The sequence below is a fragment of the Gossypium hirsutum genome, chromosome D04 (genome assembly GCF_007990345.1).
Source record: "Gossypium hirsutum isolate 1008001.06 chromosome D04, Gossypium_hirsutum_v2.1, whole genome shotgun sequence".
In the NCBI taxonomy this organism is placed as follows: domain Eukaryota; kingdom Viridiplantae; phylum Streptophyta; class Magnoliopsida; order Malvales; family Malvaceae; genus Gossypium; species Gossypium hirsutum.
In genome coordinates, this window is record NC_053440.1 from 3466125 (window position 1) to 3493171 (window position 27047).

Below are 27047 nucleotides of genomic sequence, written 5' to 3' on the forward strand. Positions count from 1 at the left end.
ATCTAAATCAAATTAAATTGATTGTCGGGAGATATAAAATTGAATGACTTGTTTTATATTTTAATATTTTTTATTTAAAAAATATTTTCTTTAAATCATTTAAACATGATTCAATTTCAAAAAGTAAATTCTGGGCTAGGGTTCATTTTGCACCTTTGTGTAGCATAATTAGTTATTGGGTAAATTATCAAAATGGTAATTTTTGTTTCTCTCAGGTTACATTTTAGTCATTTATATTTAAAATGTTACATTTTGGTTACTTGTGTTAACATGTTGCAACATTTTCGTTACTGAGCCGTTAATTTTCGTTAATGGTGTAACTATAAACTGATATGACACGTTAAATCATAATTTCAAACAAAAATATTGGTCCCCATATTTCTTTCATTTCGAGCAATTTAATTTTTTATTTTATGTTTTTATAATTTTCTTTTTTTTCTTCTTTTTATTCCATTTTCTTCTGCTTCTCCTCTAGTTTCCTCACTTCTCCATCTCTTTTAAAGTAAAAGAAAAAAAATAAATTGCTTAAATCGAAAAAAAGTATAGGGATCAATTATATAATTTAACCTAAAATTTTTATTTGAAATGATGATTTATAGTGTCAGTTCAGCTTGCCGTTACACCATTAAGGGTAATTAACGTTTAGTGACTAAAATATTACAATACAGTATTGTAAGTGACTAAAATATAATTTGAGATAAACAAAAGTTATTATTTTAGTAATTTACCCTTAGTTTTTTATTAATGGCGTGCATAAGAGTAGTTTATTTAAGCGTAAATATATTCCTGGAACAACTGGGGCAAAAAGAGCAAGAAAAACAAAAATCTTTTCTGCTCAGTTAAAATGAAGGATTCCAGTCTGAATCTCCCATTTTTCTCTTCATTTTTACGGTAATTCACTTCGAAATAAATATATTAGTTTTTCTTTTAAAATGCCAGCTGAATTCTCTTTGAAACTGTTAGTCAGGAATTACGTTTTTTCTTTTAATCTTAGGTTTTCGTTTCTCTTTGAATTTCGATTATTTGTGCTTATGTAACGAAGAAAGATGCTGCTGAAGTGCTTTTAAATGCATACCAACTTTGTGGCAGAAGTTACTTTAAAGAAAAATAAAAGTTAAAAATTGGGCACTATTAAATTACTTTTCTTCAAACCTATTATTTGAAGAAGAATACTTCTTATGAACTTGTAAATTCCATTGAATGTTAAAAAAAAAAAAATAGCTGCTTGCAAGCTTTGTGTGTGTGTATAGTTTTACTATTACTTTTCTGCACAACCTTCATCTCTATAATTCGCAGTCATGGAATCCAAAGTCATAAATTTTGGACATATGAATGGCTATATAAGTATATTGGAGGGCAATAGATTCTCATTATAGTGAGCTTGCTGTCAATTACAAAAGCAGGTAGAAGCCTATTTTCACAATTGATTGTGCATTTCTATAAAGAAAATTACATAGTATATTGTTATTTTAGTTATCTTCTACCCATTTATTAAAAATACTGATTATGTTTGGTTAAAATCCACATATTTTCTTTTGGCACAAAAGGATGCCAAGGCCTAGGAGGAACTAGGAAAGGGGAATTTGTAAATGCCAGGGATCGAACTGCTGACTCGCTGAGTCCATCTCCCAAAGGATGTTGGTGAACCATTTAGACTAAGCCCTAAGTTCATTAATTGAATATTTTCAATTCAGAATGTGAGCGTTCTCTAATGGTATCTTCATTACTTCTTCATGACTAGGATAGGCAAATGGGTAATTATGGTGACATTTGTACCGCAATGTATGTAATTGTCTTATTTATTGTAGTGATAATTGCGTAGCTATAGACAAGGGGAAAAATGAACTAAGTGCAATTCCTATTCATAACTTATAATTTGAATTATCATGAAATGGGAAATTTGATTCCTATAGTCCTACAAAATTATCCTGGTGGATTACTTCAAGGTATGAACACAGCTGGGACTTGGATTTAATCAACTGTTTTTCCGACCTCATCATTTTTTGATTATTTCTAGCTATTTAAAGACATTTTCAATTGTGGATACAATTAAAACGACAGTTCAGTGGAATTTGGGATATCAGAAACTCAAACTAAAATGCTTCTCCTTTCATAGTGAAATTGAAGCATTTTATGGAGTAAATAGTGAGAGACTAGAAAAGAAATTAAAACATTTTGTGCCATTATTCAAATGCATTTTTGTGCTTCTATATGCATGCACTTGTAGACACATGGTAGTGGTGATGCTGATGCTGTTGGTGTTGGGGGGGAGGGGGCAGCAAAGAAAAAATGATGAAGTTCACATATGGACATTTGGGGTGGAAATGTGAAAAGATGGTTTGGATGGAGGATTATTTGATACATTTTGAAGAGAAGAAGATCATAGTACATGGTATTATGTAACTAGGAAGGACTGAATTTCTCAATACCTTTTAGAGAATCTGGGATGGAGTGAATGGAAAGGATTCATGTTAGGTTGAGCTTAGTTGAGTTGATTTGGTTAGTAATGTGAAATTATGCCAGTTTATTTTTGTGAAGTTTTGTATCTGCCCTTTGACTCTATTTAACAATGTCAAATAAGACTCCTGACATCAAAATTTAGAAAATTGATAGTGAAGTCCTAATTCCAAGGTAAAATTTGCAGGAAAAGAACATCCATCTCTGTAAACAGTACTAAATAGTTTTGTATCTTGCCCTTCCATTGCTTTTCTTGTTGTGTAGCTTAATATATTTTTTAATCATTTTATTTTTCTTCCAATATTGGAAGGTACTAGAATATTTATCAGTACGTATGTAGAGATATAAGTCGCAATTGCAGATTTTGTTAACCACTGACTCATTTGCTTAACATTTTGCCTAATTTAGGTGACACTGTAATTACTCAACTTGTCCACGTTGAGCAATATGAATGGTGGAAAGTATGCACATTGATTTGTAGTGCCTTTCTTGACACTGATTGGACGAATAGTTGTTTTTACTAACTATAGAGTACCTGAATCCAAAACGTAACGGATATGGGGCTGGTAAAGAATTCTACCTTTTAAACCTTTTATCTCAATATGTTACCATATATTTGCTGTTGCTGAGTTATTATGTCTTCATTAAACATGTTCAAGTTTTATTTCTATGATTATTTTCAGTTTATTGAATTTAAAATGAATAAAGTTGATGCAGAAAAAAAAACATTAAGACATTTTCCAATTGAAAAATTTAAGATAGATCACATGCTTATCTTGACATTATAGGTAAGATATGCTTGATAAGTCATTTTGTATTTTAAATAATTAGACATATCAGAAACAGAAATTTCTAATTTCACTGTCTTATACATCAGTAGATGTTCAATAAAAATGCAACCTGGAATGTTACTGGTTTTTTGGTAACAAGCATTGCCAGATATGCCATTTCTGTATGTCTGACTGTAGTGGTGCTATTGGATACGCCCACCTATAAGTACATTCACAAGTATTTTAACCTAAAAGAATCAGGTGTTTAAGATATTCTCTGATTTTCTTTATTGGTAAATGTGATAACTTTTTTGCCTTTTGTTTCTTCTTTCTTTTCTTTTCTCTTAACCATATAGTTTATCTGTGTATTACAGAAGCATAGATTTTTATGGAGGATAGGGAGAGTATGTATGCTGCACTTTTTGGCATGGATGAGGACCAAAGGGAAAAGGAGCAAAAGAGGTTGATTGCTAGGAAAAGGAAGAGAAAGGGAATCCCGAGGAAACTTGTTCTTTGTAATGAAAAGTTATCAACCTCTGACTCTTTCCATTGCAGCCCCGCTGAATACTTTTCAAATGAAGGTAAATTGGATTCTGGCTTAGATTAAGCATATTTATTTAGATAATTAACATGAACCACTACAAATTCAATCCATTTCTTGGTGAGACTATACTAAGAAAAAAAAAAGATTCAGATGTTAGAATTACTGGCATACATTTTGTTAATTTTGACTTTTTAAGTTACGATTAACATGGTTTATGTGTTATTTTCACACATGGATTATCATATTTGCAGAGTGTTTCGATCTGAACAAAATTGGGGGAGATTTTGTTCCCTGTTCATTGATTGTCTGTTCTGGGGAGGTAAGTCATGTGTAAGGCTACTTTACTTTTAATGCTATTATGTTAAGAATTTTGTTTACTTATTAAGATTTATAGTAATTTTGTAAGTAATTTTCTATTAGATGAAGGTTATTTACAAAAATGATGACGACAATTTTTTATGCTTGCAGGACATAATCTCAAAAATAACTTCATTTGTTGAGAGTTGTTCTTGTAACTGTTACATTGCTTCTGCTGCCGGATGTGTTGCTCGTGCTAGCATTCTTGAATGTGGTACGGCTTCTACACATGAGGTGAGATCTCAAATCATACCATATCACTGTAGATTCTCATACTAATACTGTATATATGCATTTGAGTTTATGCACATTAACAACTAATTTCTTTCTCCAAGGTCTTTCATCAAGTGCTTTATATTTTTCTTATGTGATTCTGTAGTTGTCATCTTTTATGTGTATCACTAGTTAATGGTAAGTGGAGGTGTAAATGAATTAATTCCGGCCAAGTAATTTTTTTGTTTGTGTATTTATTGTTTGATTGAATTAATCAATAGCCTTTCCTTGGCGATAAGTTTCAATTATGTTATTGTTTTAAACTTAAGATAATTGGATGGTGATTTGTGTCTATGCTAGTCTATTGAGGCAAAGTATTAGATTGATGCCGGTTTGGATTACTTGCAGGATTTCAATAATTTTCTTGCTAACTAGTTAGTCCCCCCCCCCCCCCCCAAAAAAAAAAAAGAGTTGCTCACCAACTTGGTTTTGCTGTTCTACCCCCATCTTGTTTTACTCGCTTCACCAAAACCAAAAGTTTTGTATGTTTAAAACTATTTTCCTATAATTTTTCAACCTTTTCTTTTTCCCTTGCTCTCTATTTTTAATTTGACTGGTATTTTAATACAAATTTCTGTTACTTTTTTTCTTCCTCTTATTTAATTTAATTTTTCTCTCTTTTCGATGCTATGCATCATCTAAGGAAGGTGCATTGAGTCTAAATTTGCAGCTGTCCACTCCTTTTGGGCTGGGTGATTGACCATCAAGCCAAAAGCCCTATGGTTAGTGCACTTGTGTATTTGGGGTTCCCATGCTAGTTGTAATGTTCGTTTGGTACAATTGTTGGGCTATACATTTTAGGAAACCTATCCATCCCTGATAAAGCAGGATTCAATTTCAGTTCTTTGGTAAGCCACCAAAGAATTTAGGAACTAAGCTCACTGGCACCTTCCCATCTAGGTTAATATTGATGAGGGCTAATTAGAAACCATCAACTAGTCTTGATTGGATTTTGTGGTTCAGATATTGTAACATTTGTAATGTTTCTACACTGTTTTAACTCCATCTTTTGCTTGATTCCATGACAGGGCATGTAGCATGTTAGGCATTACAAAGTGTTATTTTTTCTCTCTCATAGGGAAACAGCTGCATATAAGAATTCATAGGTGCTCTCTAGTCATATTGAATGGGGAGAGAGAAAGGAAAACCTAACATTGTAATAGGCAGGGGTAGAAAGAATAATGTAAGGAATGTAGCCTAGATTTGAAACACTTGATTTCAAATTTATGCTGTTATTAAAGTAGTATTCATGGTGAGTTTTTTTTTTTGTTTTTTTTAAAGTGAGGTATTTTATTTTAAACTGTTCATAAGTGTGTTTATTTGGTGCCACTAGCCTGGCTAAGGGTAACCCTAATCCTAAGCACATTAAGGCCTTTTTAAGGGTTTAATAGGGTATTATTTGAACTATATTCTTGTGTGAGTCATATCTTGCATTTTGTTTTCTGTCTCTTTGTGATATTTATGTAATAATTTTTTGTTTAAACAAGTCCTAAAAAAGAGCTATGTTTCACTACAAGTTTTGTGCATTTAATTGCTTTTGAGAATGTTGCTTATTCACTTCAAAATCCTTGCACATTTTTAATTGGTTTTTGCGGCTGCAGCTTCTTACATTTTTATATGCCATGTTGAAGGCAACACTATTTAAAACCAATATTAGAAATATTACAAAATTACTTCTTTCTACTGAAGCCAATTATATCTAGCTGACAAATGGAGTAAAGAAAATATATTTAATGTATGGGGGCAGGGTATGAGAAGAAATGATAGGAAAGTGATATTTGTCAATTGAGTTACCGTTTGTTTCTTATAGGCATTCTGTTAGCCTGCCTTATTTTATGGTGCTTATAACATGCTTCTAGCAGAACATTTTGTGATAAAATGTTGTATCTTTATGTTTGCAAGTGTTCTTGATATAACAAGTGATTGGCTAGCACATTGGATTATCTTATTTTTAACGGGTACCCAGGATTTCTTTTTATCATGATGCACTTGTAATACTCCTTTATACTAGTCAGCCAGAACAATGCAGTTGACTGGCAGTGGCATAACGTTAAACTTGAGGCATGAGAAATTGCTTGTCTTTCTTGGTCTGGAAAGAGCTAAGTTGTGTGTATTATTTTGCTGATAACTAGTGCAGGATCCACTTGTCATATGTCATTTTCTCCGGTAAATGATGCAATGCAATGGCTTCTACCAGTATTAATACTAATGCTTCTCGCTAACAAACATAATGTAACTGCACATTAGTTGGCAGTGGTATTTAAGTAGGCCTTCATTCTTGCACTTCATCTTTGTCTTTCTTACTCTTCATAGGAAAATGTTTTAATTTAACTGTTTCCTCTGTTCTTTTTCTTTTCCTTTTCATAGACCAAATTACTTCCTATTATTTTCATGGCTTTTCTTGAACTAATGTTACAGATTATGAGAGAAATGATAGATATGATTCCACTTCTTTATTTATTTTTTTCAGTTCTGTTTGAATCTTTTATCATCTTCTAGACTTGCTTGCACAATCTTTGTTGGAGATAGTGAGGCTTCTAAATTCTCATACCACAGTTTTGCTTTATCCCTCAAAGCACCGTGTCGCTTATCTGATGACTGCTGGCTCTGACAATTTCTTCATTTCCCGTGCAGGGATCATATGAAATAGTCTCCCTGACAGGGCACATCTCCATGCCCTTAAACCTTGGTCGCAGTAATGGTTATGGAATTCTGATCACTTTGGCATCCAAAAATGATTCTGTGTTCGGGGGCTATGTTTCTGGCCCTTTGATGGCAAAAACTAATGTTCAAGTAAGGACTTGATTTCCCTGTTGGTTTATTATATCAGCCGTAGGAAATTCAGTCTTGTGTGAATAAATTTAAGGTATAATGATAAATTTAGCATTCAATGTTTATATCTTTTTGTCAATTTGGCTATTTATTATTGTTTTTAGCTAAATTAGGCTATCAACCTTTTAAAAAGAGTCAAAATTTAATCAACTTTTTAAAAAGAGTTAAATTGCTGTTTTTTAATAGATTTACATACTAAAAGGTTAAATCTTTAAACATGACAACCCGCGTGATAATCCACGTGTACTTTATATATATATTTTTTTGAACTTTATGAACTTTATATATATGTATTGGACATTTAGACTTTTTAATTGTTGGGCATATGAGATAAATAGTGCCATGTCAACATGAAATACGTGTGGACTTTCATATGAGTTGTCATACCAACATGGTAAAAAATTAATGTTTAGTCAACTTTTCTATTGAAGTGAAGTGATTTGACTCTTTTTTTAAAGGTTAATGGTTAAATTTAGCTAGAAAAAAGAATAAGGGTTAAATTGACAAAATTTTTAAATTTTGCCTAAGTTTAAGTAGATATTAGATTATTGGTAAAAAGATCTCTCTGATCCATTTCAATTTCGATATTGAGCAAATTGGTTACTTTAAAAAATGTAGTAATTTAATCTTTGACAATTTCAAAATTGAGCATACAAGGACAACTAATCACATGATTAATGTTTTTAGTCAAATTTCACATAGTTTTGATTGCTATAATAATAAATTTAGCTCTAAAAGTTTACTCATTTTGTATATCTTATATATACTTGAAGCTAAATTCTTTTATATATTCTTTTTAAAATTTTTAAATATACAAATTTTTCAGATAATTTTTTTAGATTAGTATCAAATTGACTAAATATGCAAGTATTTAGAGCTTAGTTTTTATTATATCAATCAAATTTATGTACATTTGGCTGAAAACATTAACTGCCTTGATTAATTGTCTTTAATTGCTCATTTTTTAAATAGGTAGAGATTAAATTGCTTCAAATTTTTTTTGAGAAGGATTAATTTAATTAATATCAAAATTTAGTAACATTATTGTAGTTGAAGCATAAAAGAAAGGAAAAAAGAAAAACCTCTTTATTTAGTGAAGCATTATATGTTGGATTGTCCAATATGAGCTTTTATTACGTCCAAAGAGAATTTTTTTTTTCCCTTCAGAGGAAATTTTAGTTTCCATTTGGTTTTCATTTTTTTAGAAAATGGAAAATATTGAAGAAGAGCGTTTGGTTAAAAATTTTAAAAAATGATTTTTTAGAAAATGAAAATATGTGAAAATTAAAAAAAAAAGAAAAAAATTTATTGTTTTCACTAAAAATATTTTGTAAAATTGAAAACAAATGTTTTTTAAAAGTTGTTAAATAGTAAATTTGTTACCCTAGTTCAAATTCATATAAATGCAGGTATATTATTTAATTTATTTCTATTATAGGAAAATAGGTGCCAAATATGTTTATATTATTAAAAGCAATTTTTATTTATTAAAAATACCTTCAACCCTAAATCCTTAATATAATTTTGTACAAATGTGAACATAGACAATTGCTGTAAAGTTGGAGTAAAGTCTTGATTGTTGAGATAATTTAGGTTATATATATATATATTTGGATAATCTCATTATAAGTTCTGATTATATCTATTCTTTTTTTGATATAATGCCTAGAACTATTTATAGTCTTTCTTCAACCTTGGAGGATAATGTATTTTAACGTACTTAAACTTACATCCTCTTGTATTGGCAACAATGCTCATACCAATTGCACTAAGACTTAATTGGCTAATCCGGGTTATACTTATGAAAGTTGTTGGAATTACTATATTAAACATTTAGTTATTAACAATTTGTATTGAATGTTTTCCAGATTGTGCTGTGGAGGTTTACTAGTCCTTCTGCAAAGGAAGCTTCTACGTCCGGTGCAGAATCTCCGGCGGCCAAAATGGAGGTTTCTTAAAACTTATTGCCCTAAGGATATATTAAGTTAAATTTGTTGTTTCTGGTGGGGGTTATAATCCTTCACTTCTCTGACTCTTTCAAGCTTGATGATAAAAGCTACAGTTATTGCCGTAGACATGGTTTTTAGAAACTTGGCTTCATTTTGGATCGTTGCTAATAAATTCAAGTTTGGATTTGGCACTCTTAATTTGGGTTGTCCCTAAGCAGCCTGGGTTTTGCTTTTTGTTGAATGGTATTTTGTTTAGGGGGTTTATATTTGATACTGTGTCAAATCAATCCCATATATATTTGGATAAATGTCTTTCATCTACCATTTCTGATTTCCGATTTCCCCCTATCCTGTCTAGATTTTCTCATGTTTTGTTTGGAAACTTGGAGAGTAATTTGAATCTTGAACCGGATTGGACTAGATTGATCAATTACTCCGGGAATCAATCGGTGTTAAAAGGGTTGAATCAATTGGACTATAAACCATATCTTGTTTCTTAAAAGCATAATTGTTGGAACCTGATCGGACCAAATTGATCAGTTGATTCAGGAATCGATTGGTCTGTTAGTTCGGACAAATGGGTTGAACCGGTTACATTGTGAACCACTTTGAATTGGGATAACAAATCGATTTGAATTGATGGTTGAATTGGATAATTTTTATTTTTTAATGAATTTTTAATAATGTATTTAACTGAAATCGTATTGGCAAAATATTAAAATTGATTTATTAAGTAATTAATATTTCGATGTGTGCAATATATGGAATATATAAACTCAAAATCTTATATTATGATATATGAAATAAATATGGAGAGAAATTTACTTGTAGTGTAAAATTAAAGTAGTTTTGCACCATTTCGTATATTTTTATAAAATTAAAGTAGTTTACCGAATAAAAAGCATATTGTAAAAATTATAAGACTCCAAATGTAAAGTATTTTTATTTTCACAATCCTTATTTTCACGTTGTGGTCGTCATCATTATCATTATTATTATAATAATAATTATTATTATTTACCTATTCTATTTAATAAGTGTTTTGTTGAGTTGGTGTCGCCCTCAACCGGGTCACCAACTCATTTAGGAAAATTATGGAAATGCTTTTTGGTAATTAAAATAAGTTATATTATTTGAGATTATTTTAATATTTTTATTTTAACAAAAATAAATAAAAATATGCATATGGTGAGATTTGAACCCGTGCCAATTGGATTGATAAAATATTTAATTTACCACTAAACAAAAACTTTTTAACATATTTTATAGAGAATTGTAATACATTTAATATTATTAATATGACGTATTCATGTGTTTAAATTTTGTTTAACTCACAATTTAATCTATTTTTTTATTTTAATATCGTACATATTTTATGTGCTATTACAATTAATTAGTTTCAAACTTTATGATTTATTATTTATTGTATGTTATTTTTAAACACACATATGCGTTCTAAATCTATGATTTCTATACACATATGTGTGTGATACAATTTCTAGTTATTATTATTATTATTATTATTATTATTATTCCCATAATGTCATGTTATTATTATTTTGGTATGACCAAATATTCAACTTAAATTATAGTACACATATAATACAATAAATATTATGATATATGGAATATAAAATTTAAATATTTTTACTTAATTAATATAAATTATTTTTAAATTTTAATTTATAGTTAATATAAATGAGGGTAAATTTATATTCATTTTTTAGATTTTTTATTTTTTAAATATATGTCCACATGGCATGTCACGTCAACACACTTGTTCACATGGCATGTCACATATTAGTTTCTCGTCGCTTCCGTCAACCATGTTACATCCGTTAACGATCAAATTAGTCGACAACGAAAACTGTTAATAGAAGGACCTAATTGATTTTTCTTTTGTGTGTAATAAGAGCTCAATTTGGATACAATTTTTCTTTAAGGGCTCAGTTGATTTTAAATTTTTTTTAAGAGCTAGTTCGCCCGAAAAGTGAGAGGATTTGAGTAAAATTATAAGCTCAAAAAATGAGTTTGGATAAAAAATAATGCGAATTTTCTAAACGGGTCGAGCGTCCGATAAGATTTTTTTGGCCAGTTGTTTACTTGTCATTTCGCTATTATATTGCTACTTTTTTTATTGTTATTGTTTGTATATTGTATAACTCTTGTTTTATTGTTAATTTTGTTACTATTGCAACTATATTAGTGTTATTTAAGTATAAAAACTTTTTTTAATGTATTTTAAATTTTTTAGAAACATTTATTTTAATATTTTTAGTGCATTTGATGTATTATATTTATCAAATTAGTTTTTATATAAAAAATAATAATCTAAAAAAATTAATATGGATAAGCCGGGTCGGATTTAGGTTTACTATTTTTAATCTGACCTGGACTCGGATAGATTTTAGGCTCATTTTTTAAACAAACCTAAAAAATGGACGTAAAATTTTACATTGACCTAACCCAAACTTAGCTCAACCCATGATATATCTAGAATTGAAGGGCCAAAAAGAAAATTAAAAATTTTATTAATTTTTTTTTCTATTTCTTCACTTTCGTAAAACCTCAAATTTAGTCGCACTCATTATGGCTTCTGTTTCACCAACCCTCTAATTACCATCATAAACTAATTAGTAGATTTTTGAGGGTTTCAAACTAAGGGACTTATACGTCTCCTTATATATATTTTTTGGTTGATTATAATAGGAGAGTAAAGTCTTAACAACAACGCAATTAATACGACTTGAACTCAAATCACATCTATACTTTTTAAATTGTTGCAGATGAGAGCTATTGATCGAAGGGTTTTGCCTTTTTTTTCTTTTTCACAAGAGATGAGGTTTAAGGAAAAAAATAGTGTAATTTTATCATTTCTTCTTGTATTATAAAATATTCTTTTACATTTTTTTATATTTAATGAATTCTCATTTTTAATATAATAAATAAGACACATGTCAATTTATAAAAGGTTAGCGGTCTGATTAAAATATAAATCAAGTTAATGTTTCTGGATGTATTTGTGTAATAGAAAACAAGTTCAAATACTAATCCGGACAAAAAAAAAACATAAGGTGTTAACTTGGAAAAAATACGAAGCTCAAGGGTTAAAAAAAAGGATAAATATCAAAACTATACATGAACTTTGATCTAATATGTAATGTCATATATGAACTTTGATTTTGTATGATTTTATACATGAAATTTTTATTTGATTCAATTTTCACAAATCACTTACAAAATTATCGAGTTAATACCATTTTACGTTGATGTATTGCATATACAAACAATAATACCATTTTACGTTGATTTATTGCATATACAAACAATTATATTAATCCAACATGAAAATAAATGCATGTATTCATTTTTTTAAAATGTGTATAATTAAATCAAAATCAAAGTTTCATATATACATATGAACCCCAATTCAAGTTTCATATGTATAATTGTACCAAAAATAAAATTTATATATCAAATTAGAAATTAACTAAAGTTCATGCATAAATTTGATATTTATCTCTTTAACAAAAAACTTTATCCCTTGTTAAAATTAGCAAGATCAATGTAAGCTTTGCTACCAAAGCAAAAAAAAAAAATAATAAATAAAGGAAATAATATATCTAGAAAGTAAATGTTTCGTTTGGTGAAAATGATTTTTGAAAAATAAAAATACGTGATCGAAAAAGTTAAAAATAAGAGTTTTTAAATATTTTTTTGAACAATCTCATTATAGATTAACCTACTCCAATTTTTTCACCTATTAACATTTTAGAGGATTTTACAAAATCCTTAACACTTTGTTTTCGACTTTTCAGGAATATATTAGCTGATGAATTAGTAGTTGTTGTTATTGTTTCTTTAGTACCTTCAGTCGTCCCTATACTTGTAACAGCCCGATTCTAGGCCTAGTCAGAATAGTGGTTTCGGGACCACAAATCCGACGAGGGAAAATATGGTTATTATTATATTTTTATGGTCTACAATTTCACGGAAAATTTTTGTAAAAATTTCGTTCGAAAATTTCGACGTTTGGGCACTCAATTTAGTCAAAAGGACTAAATTGTAAAAAGTGCAAAAGTTGAGTTCTATATGTAGAAGTGTCTAATTGATATGAAATTATAAGTTGGGGGTCCTTATGTGGTAATTAGACCATTAGTAATTGATGGACAAAAATAGACATAAGAAATGAGAGAAATAGATTTTTTTTAAGTGGAGGCGTTTTAGTCATTTGGTTATAAAAAGAATAAAATGGGAAAAAGATGACAAAAATCATCATCTTCTCCATAGCTAAGGTTTCTTTGCTTTTTCAAGCTCATAATCAAGAGAGACGGGAAGATTATCTCAAACGAGGAAAAGAAAAGATAGTGGAGTGAATTGCAAAATTTCGATATTTTGCACCGAGGTAAGTAAACACGTGACTTAATGTATTATTTTGGTATTATTTGATATGTGTTGAGATTTATTTGAATATAAAATAAATGTTTGGCAAGATTCCAAAAATGTTGTTAAATTGGGAAAGGTGGTAAGGAGTTGCAAAACACGGTTTTTGGTTGAACACTCGGAATAGGCCGGAGCATATTGCATATAAAGGGGTTGCTGTGTGCTGATTCCCCTGTTCATTGGTGGTTGCTAAGTGCTGATTCCACCGTATTTTAAATGTGGAAGGGGGTTGCTAAGTGCTGATTCCCCCGAGGGGTTGCTAAGTGCTGATTCCCCTACCTATTGGTGGTTGCTAAGTGCTGATTCCACCGTATTTTAAATGTGAAAGGGGGTTGCTAAGTGCTGATTCCCCCGAGGGGTTGCTAAGTGCTGATTCCCCGACCCATTTGGTGGTTGCTAAGTGCTGATTCCACCGCATCTGAAATGTGAAGGGGTTGCTAAGTGCTGATTCCCCCAAGGGGTTGCTGTGTGCTGATTCCCCGATTCATTGGTGGTGCTAAGTGCGGAATCCACCAACAACGGTTAACATTCCAAGTGTTCAACGAGTAAATTGAGAAGGTGGATATTCATATATGTGGTGGACGAGTTTATGGGAGGAATATCGGATTTGATACTTAATCAACCCATGTATAAGATGGGAGGAAAAAAAATATACAAAAGAAACAATTTGAATGCAAAACTGTTTTGAATGGCAGCAGTTGGGAAACTTTGAAAAATCACCATAAATGGTGAAAAATGAATTGGAGGTTGAATAAAATATGAAATTGAATCTGAATGAGTCTATTTTCATATGAAAGAAGTGGGGAAAGCAAAGGAATTATGTATTTGGGGATATTTAAATTTTACTGAGACAGGGTTGGATTGAATTCGAAATCCCCTGTTCCAACTTTGGAAAATCACCAAAAATTATAAAAAAATAATTATAGCTTAAAATTTATATGAATGGATTCCTTTTTGAGTCTATTTTTAATAGAAACAAACTAGAACATTGTTTGAAACTTGTATAGAGAGTTATGTGAATTTTTGTAAGGGGAGGTCAGGACTGTCGGGTAGTGAAACAGGGGAAAATTTAATGAATAAACTGTACTAATTGGCCCGACCAAAAATTCTAAAAATTTTATGGTGGAAAGATATATAAATATAGTTTCAGGGAAAATTTACAGAATTTGATTTGAAGCCCTGTAGCTCCCGATAAAAATAAATTAGTGACCATGACGCAGAAATACTGCTTGCTGGAATTTGACCAAATAATGAAATTTGTTTGTGATAAAAGTTATATTTTGGTGTAATCATGTGGAAAATTTATCCAGTTGTCATATGTTTACTTACTAAGCTATATGCTTACTTGCTTTTATTTTTCCCTTGATTATAGTGATATCCATCAACTTAGAATTGGGACGGAGTCGGACAATCATCCACACTATCATCCGCGTTTGGGTATTTTGCTACTGGTATTTCGGAAATTATGACATGTATAGACGACTTTATGTAATGTGGCGTCACTGTATATATATATGTTATGGTTCGATCTAAAATGTGGCGTTTATAAATAGTTAAATTGTGTATCTTTATACAACTGTTTTGGTTGGCAATTTGAATTGTGGTTGGAAATTGTAGGGGGTTTAAGCAAAAACAAGCAGAAATGCTGTCGAAATTTTTAAAAAGAAAATTTAGTAATACCTCGTACTCTGTTCCGGTAAGGAATACGAGTAAGGGGTGTTACAATACTTGTCATGTTCCTTGGATTATTTACAAGTGGGATTCAAGCTCTTATTTTTGCAACTTTAGCTGTGGCTTATATAGGTGAATGTATGGAGGGTCATCATTGACTAGTTTTGTAACGTCCTGATAAATTAATTTATGTTTCTGTAAATATTTATCACAAGTGTGTATCTACTTTAGTGGTTAAGTTCTACTTTAGTGGTTAAGTGTTTTTGGGTATGTGAAAAGTCTTAGGTTCAAGTTTCACCTTTGCTAAATTTTGTCATTTTTCTGATCCTAGCCTTTGTTGAGTGAGTTTATATTAAACTTTCTGTTAATTCATATTAAAATGAGCTTGTTGGTTTGAGTGGTAAGGGGGTTGGTGTGTTGGAGGTCTTGTGTTCAAGACTTTGCGCGAGTGTGGAAGGTAATTTTTGCTCGGTTGTGAGAGTTTTGGTGGAGTTGGGTTTCTAAGAAAGTTGTTTGTTAGTGGGTTAGTGGGGAGAAATTTGAGGGATTTGGGAGTTAATTTTTATTATTTTTTTAAAATTTTTACCTATTTCCAGAAAAGAAAACTGACGTCAATTTTGTGTTCTTTCCCTTTTACTCTTTCATTTTTCAATTGCTGTTTTCCTCTATTCTATTTTGATCGGTCGTTACATATCTGCTTTGAGAAAGATCTGAGGGATAGTTTGAGGGTTTTGATTGCTCTGCAGAGGGAGCGAGAGTTCGCGGTTCTGGTTGATAAGGCGAAGATAGCCGAAGAGGTTAAATGCGTGGAGCGCCAGAATAGAGACCGTGAGGGAGACAAGAATAAGAGGGATTCAGAGCCCTCTAGTTCAATTTAAAGGCCTAAGAAATGAGCCAGGCCTAATGGACCTATTAGAGTGGGGGTTCATGTTGCTCCTACTGGGATTCAGCCATGTAGTAACTGTGGTAGGCGCCATCGGACGAGTGTTGGAGGAGGTTAGAGACTTGTTTAAGGTGTGGATTTTTGGAGCACCATATTAGATAGTGTCCACAGCGGGCTGATCAGATGCAAGCTTCAGGACCGGGTTCTGTACAGCCTCAGAGGGCAGTTCAGCAGCCAACTAGGGGTGGTAATAGTATGGGTGGTGGACAGAGAGCACCGGGTAGAGGTGCTAGTCAGACAGAGGCCAGGCAACTTGATGTTATCACGGGTACGTTCTCAATTTTTGATGTATCCTATACTGCTTTGATAGACGTAGGTTCTACAGACTTCTATGTAGCTAGTATCGTTTCTGAAAACCTGGGGATTTCTATTGTGAGCACTTTTAGTGAGATTACTGTACTGCGTCCATTGGAGCAGTCTGTTCGGGTTAGTAAACTTTATAGGGATGTTCTGTTAGATGTGCAAGGGGTTGTATTTCTGGCAAATCTGATGGAGTTACCGTTTGGGGAGTTCGATTTGATTCTGGGTATGGATTGGTTGGTTGAGCACCGAGTCAGTTTGGATTGCGCAACTAATGGGGTCGTTTTGGGGACTAGGGATGATAAGAAGGTGGTTGTGATTGGTAAGCGTCGAGATTATCTATCCAATGTGATCTCCGCTCTTGTGGCTGAAAAATTAGTTTGAAAAGGGTGTGTGGCGTATTTGACTTACACTAGTGTTTCTGTTTCTAGGGACTCTTCTATCGAGGATATCGAAACAGTGAGGGATTTTTTGGATGTTTTTCCTGAGGAGTTACCGGGTTTACCTTCGAATCGAGAAGTTGAGTTTGGCATTGATATTCTGTCGAGGGGTTCTCTCTGATTGCAACTCCTTTGACTAAGCTTTTATGCAAGGGTGTTGCTTTTGTTTGGATGGATGCGCAACAATTGAGCTTCGAGAAGCTCAAGTCTGTTCTGACTTAGGTTCTTGTGCTGAAACAACCTGAATCTAGTAAAGAATTTGTGGTCTACAGTGATGCGTCGCACGTTAGTTTGGGATGTGTATTGATGCAAAACGATAAAGTTGTGGCCTATGCGTCCCGTCAGCTTAAGGCACATGAAGGGAATTATCCGACGCATGATCTCGAGTTGGCTGCTGTGGTTTTTGTTTTAAAAATTTGGAGGCACTATCTGTATGGTGAGAGGTGTATTATCTACACTGATCACAAGAACATCAAGTATCTCCTTACCCAGAAGGAGTTGAATCTTAGGCAGCATCGATGGATTGAAGTGCTCAAAGATTATGACTGCACGATAGAGTATCATCCTGGTAAGGCCAATGTGGTGGCCGATGCTCTAAGTCGTAGAGCGATGACTGATTTGAGAGCGATGTTCGTTGGTCTTAGTCTGTTCGATGATGGAGGTCTGTTAGTCGAGTTACAAGTTAAGCTGACTTGGATTGAGGAGATTCGAGGTAAGCAGTTAGAGGGTGAGTTTCTGGGTTTGCGATTCCGTCAGATTTAGAGTGGCAGTACTTTTAATTTTGGGCTGAATAAAGATGGGTTCTATGTTTTTGAGGTCAGATTTATGTGCTGAATGATTCTGATCTGAGGCAGTCGATTCTGAGGGAGGCGCATAGTAGCTCTTATGCTATGCATCCCGGTGGTAATAAGATGTATTGCGATCTTTGTGAGTTGTACTGGTGGCTGAGTTTGAAGCATGAGGTTACGAATTTTGTTGCTCGATGACTGACGTGCCAGTAAGTTAAGGCTGAGCACCAGTTGCTTTTGAGTTTGTTACAACCCGTTAAGATTCTCTTATGGAAATGAGAACAAGTAACGATAGACTTCGTTAGTGAGTTGCCCTTAACACCCACTAAGAAGGATTCTGTTTGGGTCATTGTGGATCGATTGACCAAGTCTGCTTATTTTATTACGGTTCAAACGAACTACTCTCTACAGAAATTAGCGAAGCTCTATATGTCCGAGATTGTAAGACTGCATGGGGTTCCTGTTTCGATAATATCTGATAGAGATCCTCGCTTCACTTCTCGGTTCTGGAAGAAATTACACGAGGCTCTAGGTTTGAGATTGGACTTCAGTATTGTGTTCCATCCTTAGACTGATGGTCAATCTGAGAGGTTGATTCAGATATTAGAGGATATGCTTCAGATTTGTGTAATTAATTTTTGAGGTAGTTAAGAGGATTTTTTGCCACTAGTTAAGTTCGCCTACAATAACAGTTTCCAGTCTAGCATCCAGATGACACCTTATGAGGCTTTGTATGGTCGTAAGTGTCGTACTCCGCTATGTTGGACTGAGTTGGGTGAGCGTCAGATTTTGGGTCCTAAGTTGGTTTTTAAGATCGAAGATAAAGTTAGATTTATTCGGGATCATCTGAAGGTGGCTTCTGATAGACAGAAGTCTTGTGCAAATTTGAAGAGGAGAGATATCGAGTACTCTGTGGGTGACTTTATTTTTCTTAAGGTTTTACCGTGAGAGAAAGTTCTGAGATTCGGTCTTAAGGGCAAATTGAGTCTTAGGTTTATTGGGCCATATCAGATTTTGAAGCGTATGGGACCGATCGCTTATCAGTTAGAGTTACCTCCAGAGTTAGACTGTATCCACCATGTGTTTCATGTCTCGATGTTAAGGCGGTATTGGTTTGATCCATCTTACGTTGTTTCTGTTGAGGAGTTTGAGATTAAACCGGATTTAACTTTTGAGGAGGAGCCAGTTTAGATTCTAGATCGTGATATTAAGGTTCTAAGGAGGAAGCCCATTCCATTAGTAATGGTTCTGTGGCAGAATCACGGTACTGAGGAAGCCACATGGGAACCCGATGACTTGATGCGTCAGTAGTATCTTTATCTGTTCTGATCAGGTAAATTTCGAGGTCGAAATTTAATGTCCTGGTAAATTAATTTCCGTTTCTGTAAATATCTATCACAAGTGTGTATCTGCTTTAGTGGTTAAGTGTTCTTGGGTGTGTGTGAGGTCTTGGGTTCAAGTCTCACGTTTGCCAAAATTTGTCTTTTTTTTTATCCTAGCATTACCTTTTTTGAATGGGTTTATATTAAACTGTATGTTAATTCATATCAGAATGAGCTTGTTGGTTTGAGTGGTAAAGGGGTTGGTGTGTTGGAGGTCTTGTGTTTGAGACCCTGTGCGAGCGTGGAAGTTAATTTTTGCTCAGTTGTGTGTTAGGGTTTTGGTAGAGTTGGGTTTCTGAGAAGGTTGTTTGTTAGTGGGTTAGTGGGGAGAAATTTGAGGGATTTAGGAGTTAATTTTTATTATTTTTATTCTTTTTTTTTCAAATTTTTTCCCTCTTTCCAGAAAAGAAAACTGACGTTAATTTTGTGTTATTTCCCTTTTGCTTTTTCATTTTTCAATTGTTGTTTTCCTCTATTCTGTTTCGATCGGTCGTTACATATCTGTAATATGTTTCTCTGTTTCCCTCGGTTGTTGGTAAGTGGCTCTAGTGCTCTGCTGTTTCGATTTCTAAATTGCCAAATAGAAGTTTATATTTTCCGTTTTGGAAACAGTGAATCGCGTAGAGTGGGGCTCTCCTCGTGCTATTTTGTAGTCAAAATCGTGCGGGGTGTTGGAGTAAGTGATTAACGATTGAATTGAATTTTTGTTGGTTTCGTGGTTTCAGATTAATCTTAGTTTTAGATTTTTTTTGGGGTTTGCTCTGTTGATATTAGGTGCTGTTTGGCTCGAGAGTGTTTTTGCATCGAAATAGTACCATGTGTGTTCCCAAAACGTAAAAAATAAGTTTCGGAAAAATTCGAAAAACCTTACTGTTGACGCCACACGGGCGTGTGCCTGGCCATGTACAAGACACGACCGTGTGATTGACGAGGGCATGGCTGTGCACAAGACACGATCGTGTAGTGGTGTGAGTGTGGTCGACACGGCCACACAGGCTAGGTCAAATTAAGCGTATGGGCCTACACGGGCATGCCACACGGACATGTGGGGCCATTTTTCTAAAATTTTCCTTAGGGTCGTACGGGTCGTTCCGATTGACTGTGGGCCTATCGTAGGGTCGGTAATGGCTAACCAAACCCTAAAACTATGTGATTTGATAGTCTGATATTCTGCTCTGTGTATGACACTGTTATGCATGTCTGTTTTTCTGATGTATATGTATATATTTGATATCTATAAATGAGCATATAAGCATGATTATTATGATTATATATATCTGTTTGGGGTGGGAGTTGTATATGTGGAGGAAGTGTTCTGCATGGTGATCATCGCCTATACTCTGGTAGTTTGGCTGCACATTATTTGATATGTGTCGTAATGGCACGGTATGATTTGTAAGGATGGTGGGTGTTTTTTAACCCCACATGGTGTGATGGGATGGTTGAAGTTGGTGTGTAGAGGATGGGGGTAGGATTCTGCATATCTATTTCTATTATCTGAATCTGTAAAGGACTTAAGTCCGAATCTAAATTTGAATTAGACTGTGTATGTGATTTCTATATGTATAGCATATCTATGTCTGTTGGGTTACACACTGAGTTTACGTAAACTCACTTCTGTTTGTCTGTTCCGTTCAGGTGATCCTCAGGCTTAGGCAAACCGGTGCAATGGAGACTCAGCGGTGACCACTTGACCGTAAACTACTTAAACTTAGTAATTTATGGTTTATTTAAAATTCTGGGTTCATTTGAGAGTTTGTAATTTTTGGAACTCTCTAGACTGTATGGTTTTTAACTGTTGATTTTGGTTTTGTTTGTTTGATAATTTGCATGCTTCGACAAAAATGTTTTATGAAAACGACGGTTTTATGCAAATAAGAGTTTTTCTAAAAATACAAACCAGATTTCCAAAATGTATCAGCTTTATTTAACTTCCACTGTAATTTGTATTTTGGCAAATGAAACAATTGAATAACGTTTCCAGCAATAGATATACAAATAAATATGGTTTTTATGAACTTGGATGGTCTATCGAACAACTGCACAAGTTTTATCAAAGTAATACTGTTTTCAAAACGCTTCCTTGTTACACTCTCTGATTTGGCCATAATGTCTAGGCCGGGTTTTGGGTGTTACAAGTTTTTGTTTTTGAAATAGTCTAACCCTTTTTTAACTTAACTTGGTCCAATCCAATGTATGCGCAAATCAAGATATTATATTTAGGGACCATAAATATACAAATACGACGATTTAGAGTAATAACAAAAAAGATTACGATATTAGAGAATTGTATTAAAAAAAAGAAATTTTGATCATATCTACTCTTTTTGACATAATGTATAAAACTATCCATAACCCCTCCTCAACTCGTAAATAGGAGGATAATACGCTTCAATGCACTCGAACCCACGTCCTCCTGCATTGACAACAATACCCATGCTAATCGAGTTAAGTCTCAACCGACAAGAAATTTTAAATCTTAAAAGAATTGACTTTGTTTCAAACTCATATAAATACAAAATATTTTTTTTTCAATAACTTTTTTCAAAAAATAAAAAATCAATTTAAAAATTTCAAAAACTATACCAACCTAGAAACAATCACTTTGATGATGTAATCCAATTTATTAATTAGTATATGGTAGTGAGTGTGAATTATGGTAATAAAGGATTTTTTGCACATATTTATGGGATTTTGTAATCTTACCATTCTAGTCCATAACAGTATAAATGAATTGATCCTTCCTTGAAGTTGTATATTGAAAAAAATATGATGAGAAATCTCAAGTTCATGGCTCTTATTTTCATTTTATTTACTTCCTTGGTAGTTGTACATGAATGTAAGTCAACTAAACCAGTCTTTCCCATGATTTATTCTATTTAATTATTAATATTGGTGTTTAAAACACAGGCCGTAGTATGGTTGAAACGGGCATAAAGCTTGGACCATGTATCCTGCACCCTGAATGCACCCCCAATGTTGCCTGTTGGTGCTGCTTGGGCGACCCCAAAAAGCAATGTTGGTATAAAAAAGACGATTGTCTCCGCCTTTGCTGATCTTTCCCACCTTCCACCTCCATAATCTATCTCATTAACATGTTTTCTTCCTTATATCATCAATAAATACAGGGTTTCTTTTTACTTGAATATCATAATGTCGGCTACCCAGATTTTATGACATAAATTATACCTTTGAACATGAATACCAAGATTAATATAATATGTTTAGTGTGTGTATCATATTTGTTTACAATGCTGATTCAATCACGAGCAAAATAGAATGCAGCCATTGAGAAGAAGCAAAAAAGCAACCAATTCAGCTTCGTTTGAGCAAGCAAAACCGGCTGATCCTGAAAAAACACCTTCGACATGGCCCTTAGCATCTCTTAGAACTCCTCCACAACCTGCTGGACTTGGTTTACCCTGAGCCGACTCGTCAACACTGAATTTAACGGTGTTACCTACCGTTGGAACTCATTGGACACCCAATCTGACCGCAGGCTTAAGAGCACCAACATCACACGCCTCGTTATATGTAGCTTAGATACCCAAATGTGTTGTTCCTATTAAGTATAAATTTGAGTCGAAAATGTTTGATATAGGCTTTTGCTGACTCTCAAGCTTCGGGTGGATTCGGATAGAGTTTGAGACCCAGTTTTGATTAGTTTGAATCTCTAATTTGTCTGTAGCTCTCCACCAGCAAATGTAGCATCCCCCACCTGGTCAAGTCTCCCAACTGAGCAGGGGATGTTACAGTAGTCTTATGTTAGATCCAAATCCTCCTCGGCCTCCACTTGTCTAAAATTGATTATGGCTGTGCATGATCAAATTGGCTGACTGACTACCAGGAACATATAACTTGGCTGCCATATTAGCATTGATTACATTTGACATCATTACTAATTTTTGCCTTGTTCCCATGTCAATGAGCATGGATGCCATAGTATCAACATCATATGGTTGCAGCAACGGACTCAAAATCAAAGGACAAACCATTCAAGATTGCTGAGATATGCTCAATACATGACACTTAGCATACAAAGAACATTTCAGATTCATGACTTTGGTTATGGAAGAAGAGGTCCGAGATAAGGTCAAAATACTAGGACTAACCATAAATAGCAGCCAAGAAGCAAGGACTTGGCATCACGTTACACATCATATCAAAAATACATTTGGAATTTCAAGATTGATCCTCTTGTTTTTTTAGCAATATAAGGTGTAGTAGCAGGTAATGTGGCTAGTTTATTATCTACTATTGTTACACGTTGGCAAACAAATTATATGTCTTGGCATCAAGAATTATCTGTCTAACTGAAGCTAAAGCTCCCATTGCCACTAATGCTGATGATGCTACTGCTATCAATGTGTTTGCCCAGAATACGATGCTCTGTCTTGATGGCTTGAAAGTGAGATTATATAGAACCATGGGCAAAATAAAGTCTAGAGGGATAACTCCAAATGCTCCAAACAATGCCATAATATCACCAAAGAAAGGGAACATTGCAGCAAATGTAGTGCCAATTATCACTGAGAGTGATCTTAAAACCAATCTTGGCATCACGTTACGTGCAGAGAACTGATCCATCTTTGGGTTTGCAAACCATTTTTCAAATACTTCATTTGTGGGTTGCAAGTAAATCTGCAATGGACAATGGTCAAGAAAATGCATGAATATTTGTTCAAATAGGCAGATGTAACCAAACTAAACAAGGGACATGTTCCGGTGCCTCCCTGACCGAGAACCACTCTTGGGAACATGACATGATGACTCACCACACAACAGTTTAAGATATGGAAAATGAGCTCGACATTGTGGATGGAATGATCAACATCCAACTTTCCAAGGAGGAAAAAGAAACAATAAGAGGCAAGTGGAGAACCACTTTAATCGTTAATGTTAGAATTAAGTAAAATCCTTATTTAAATAAAATATAGTGGTAAAATAAAATAAAAGTAAAATCCCTATAGAACTACCTTCTTTTATTTTATTTTAGAACTATCGTTAATCTTTATTTTTATTTTTCTTTTCTTTGATATATTGTCATTACCGACATAGAGTTAAAGTGTTGGGGAAAATAACAGGCTTCAAATTTCTTTCCTTCAAGCTAAGTCAAATCTGGCATCCTATAGACCTGGGACATGATTTCTTCTTGGTTAAACTGGGACATTATTGAGGGAGGGGCATGGTTCATAGGTGGAAGGTTTTTAACCATCTGTAAATGGGCAACGAATTTCAGAGCTTAAAAGGCATCCTTTGATTCTTAATAGGTCAAAGTTTGATCCTTGACATCTATTAGAACTAAACACTCTACCAATAGACCAAATTGAAATCCTTAGAATGATTTTAGTTAGTATTGAGTAGACCAATTCCAGAGTTCCACAAATGAAGAGTTCTTACCACAGTGATTGTAGCCAGTTGCATAAGAGTGAAGATGTTGGTGAGCAATAGAAACCAAGAGGGCAGCAATGGCCTGTTTTCATCCATAAAATTTGAAAGAATTGATGGTTGAGATTGATTGCCAAATGCCCAATACCCAGAGATTGCCACACTGAAATATGTGCTAACTATCACACCAAAGCACACACATAAACCTTTGAACATCTTCCCCTTCACTGGGGGAGCTATAGTTGCCTACAATAAACATTTAATTATTAAAACTCAACATAAAGCATATATAACAATTTGCAAAGTGAATGGAACAGTACCTGTATTTCTGGGATAATTCCACAACCATAGGTGGTGGCGATGATTGAAATACCATTGATGGCACCAAGAATGCGGTTTTCTTTTGATCCCTTTATTGAATAGTCCTTGTTAGGTGCATTCCTGGAATTACCTGTCAACATATAGCACTGTAAACACAATAGATCGATTAGATGGAGCCTCATTGCATCCGATTAATTATACGGATTTCTGACCTATGTGTATCGAACCAGCAACGACGCATGCGCTGTAAGCAAGAACAAGGAGTAGAGAGGCAAGGTTGATATGTCTTAGCGAATGAAAGGATGGTATCTGTGCCAAGAATAGTGGTACGGTTCCAAAGATAGTTATAAACTGGTACAGCTGCATTTTCCCACTTGGATTGTAGAGCAAGTAAATGAACTGCAAATATCACACTAGAATACATAAGTGATATGGCACAAATTAATGGTTAGTGAGGCAGAATGGAGAAACTGACTTTAAGACTTTGTCCTCCAAGAAGAATACAACCAATAACAGCACCATAGCATATTGCAATTTGAAGTGGACCAACAAAGTATTTGCCCCATCTAGGTCCTGCCAAATCACTCAATTGGTTAATAACAACGGTTTGTCCCGGTGTTGCTGAGGGCACTAAACGTACTCTAGCTACTAAAACCATTATATACATATATATATTGCCCCAGACAGAAGGTGCAGAAAAAGACACGCCTAGGCAACATGGTGTATCTGTGCATGCAAAGCAGCAGGAAAAAATCTGGTGTTTCAAGTAATAATATAGAAGAAGAGATTTAGTCCCTCCACCAGAAGAGCCGCAAGGTAAGATACTGTATATTTTCATGGATATTATTTTCTTGGGGTTGGGGTACCTACTGACCCCTCAAGGCTTTGTCACTAGGTGTGCCTTGCCAATTTGAATCGAGGACATGCTACATATACGGGTCCTTATCACGAAACTGGTACCATTTAATCTTGAATTCAGTCAAAGACTACTCACCAAGAATGTCTCTGGCCATGTCCCTAAAACGAAGTTGTCGCTTCCCAAGCTGCGCATGATGGTCCAATATCACAGAGAGAAGGTTGTAGGAGTAAAAAGTGATGAGAGCTTGAAGAGTTGTGATGAGAAGTCCAGGTGCCCAGCCTAGTAAGGACAGAGCAAAGGGGAAACTAAAAATAACAGGGCCAACAATTGAGGTGGTCAAGTGATACCCAGAGTGCAACCAAGAACCTACAACCAAAACACGATGTTTCAGATGAGCATGGGAATCGAAATTCAGGGTAATAAAGTAAAAAGTGACCTCGTGATTTGAGGACGAAAAGAGCTCCTGCATCAAGCTGTCCTGGAGACTCTGAGACACCATTTTCCTTTTGAGGTGAGGATAAGTGGATAAAGTTTGGATCAGCAGTTGCCATTCGTCTTTACTAATGGAGTATCAAGGTTGAAGGATCCACTACTAAAAGCTATTGTTGTAATAACAGATTGAAGGAAGGATCAAAGCTGGTGACGGAAGAAACATGGGATGTGACCCTTTCCTTGGGGAGTTGAAGTCAATTTTGGACAACTAATATGCCCCGTTGTAAGATATGAAAGTCTATGATGAATGAATGCCATGGAAGTCGAGTTAATTCACTGTTAGTTTAGGTTGTTATCATTTTTACTTTTTTTGACTTATAGCTTCTCCCCAACTCATAATAATGCGCTTCAGCGTAATGAACCCACATCCTCCTGCATATGCCAATCGAGTTCAATCGGCTTTGAACACTTATTTTTTAATTAAAAGTATTTTTGACAATAACATTAAATAATTAAATTTTAAATTAAACTTTTCAAAAATAATGTGTAACTAAAACAAAATGAAAAATACGCTTACACACACTCAAATTAATGTCTTGTGTATTTATATAAGGGTAAGTGTATGAATTAAGTCAAGTTTCAATCAACATATTCTGTATTCATATTTTGTTGGACTTGCTATTGTCATCAACTGTTCAAGCTACTTGGTTATCAAGGCAGCTGCTTCATTAGTTACCATTAGTAAGGCTAATGTTATGATTTTTTCTACTATTGAATTTGCCATCGGTTGCTTCATTACCTTGCCGAGTCAATCTATGGTTAATACCCTCTTTTGCTGTTTAAAAATTGTTAAAAATGGAAAGTCTTAAGAGTGAATAAGACCTGTTTTGGGACTGCC

The 27047-nt window shown here is 33.8% G+C and overlaps 2 protein-coding genes across 4 annotated transcripts; one reads left to right on the plus strand and one right to left on the minus strand.

Annotated features, from left to right (window-relative positions):
* The first annotated feature begins 763 nt into the window (after positions 1–763).
* LOC107927537 (AT-hook motif nuclear-localized protein 1) lies at positions 764–9506 on the plus strand. Of its 3 annotated transcripts, XM_016858623.2 has the most exons (7): positions 764–891; positions 2866–3023; positions 3602–3808; positions 4023–4090; positions 4240–4362; positions 7036–7194; positions 9102–9506. In XM_016858623.2, exons 3-7 carry the CDS (start codon positions 3616–3618, stop codon positions 9189–9191), a joined length of 633 nt encoding a protein of 210 aa, XP_016714112.2. In that variant the 5' UTR covers positions 764–891; positions 2866–3023; positions 3602–3615; the 3' UTR covers positions 9192–9506. The 3 variants fall into 3 exon arrangements, with proteins under 3 accessions (XP_016714112.2, XP_016714113.2, XP_040947641.1); XM_016858624.2 differs by lacking the exon at positions 2866–3023; XM_041091707.1 differs by lacking the exons at positions 764–891; positions 2866–3023 and adding an exon at positions 3493–3520.
* A 13751-nt stretch (positions 9507–23257) lies between these two features.
* On the minus strand, positions 23258–26411 carry LOC107927542 (GABA transporter 1). Its single transcript, XM_016858632.1, has 7 exons — positions 26154–26411; positions 25853–26083; positions 25334–25431; positions 25071–25257; positions 24858–24988; positions 24550–24783; positions 23258–23790 (listed from the first exon to the last, which is right to left on the minus strand). Exons 1-7 carry the CDS (start codon positions 26266–26268, stop codon positions 23410–23412), a joined length of 1377 nt encoding a protein of 458 aa, XP_016714121.1. The 5' UTR covers positions 26269–26411; the 3' UTR covers positions 23258–23409.
* Between the last annotated feature and the right edge of the window lie 636 nt (positions 26412–27047).

What these genes read in the sequence shown, in the direction of transcription:
- LOC107927537 (XM_016858623.2), top strand. Translation starts at nt 3,616, where the DNA reads ATGGAGGATAGGGAGAGTATGTATGCTGCACTTTTTGGCATGGATGAG. An exon ending in TGAATACTTTTCAAATGAAG is followed by an intron (nt 3,809 to 4,022) that starts GTAAATTGGATT and finishes TCATATTTGCAG; the next exon opens with AGTGTTTCGATCTGAACAAA. An exon ending in TGGCAAAAACTAATGTTCAA is followed by an intron (nt 7,195 to 9,101) that starts GTAAGGACTTGA and finishes AATGTTTTCCAG; the next exon opens with ATTGTGCTGTGGAGGTTTAC.
- LOC107927542 (XM_016858632.1), bottom strand. Translation starts at nt 26,268, where the DNA reads ATGGCAACTGCTGATCCAAACTTTATCCACTTATCCTCACCTCAAAAG. An exon ending in TTTCGTCCTCAAATCACGAG is followed by an intron (nt 26,084 to 26,153) that starts GTCACTTTTTAC and finishes TTTTGGTTGTAG; the next exon opens with GTTCTTGGTTGCACTCTGGG. An exon ending in AACTGGCTACAATCACTGTG is followed by an intron (nt 23,791 to 24,549) that starts GTAAGAACTCTT and finishes TGTCCATTGCAG; the next exon opens with ATTTACTTGCAACCCACAAA.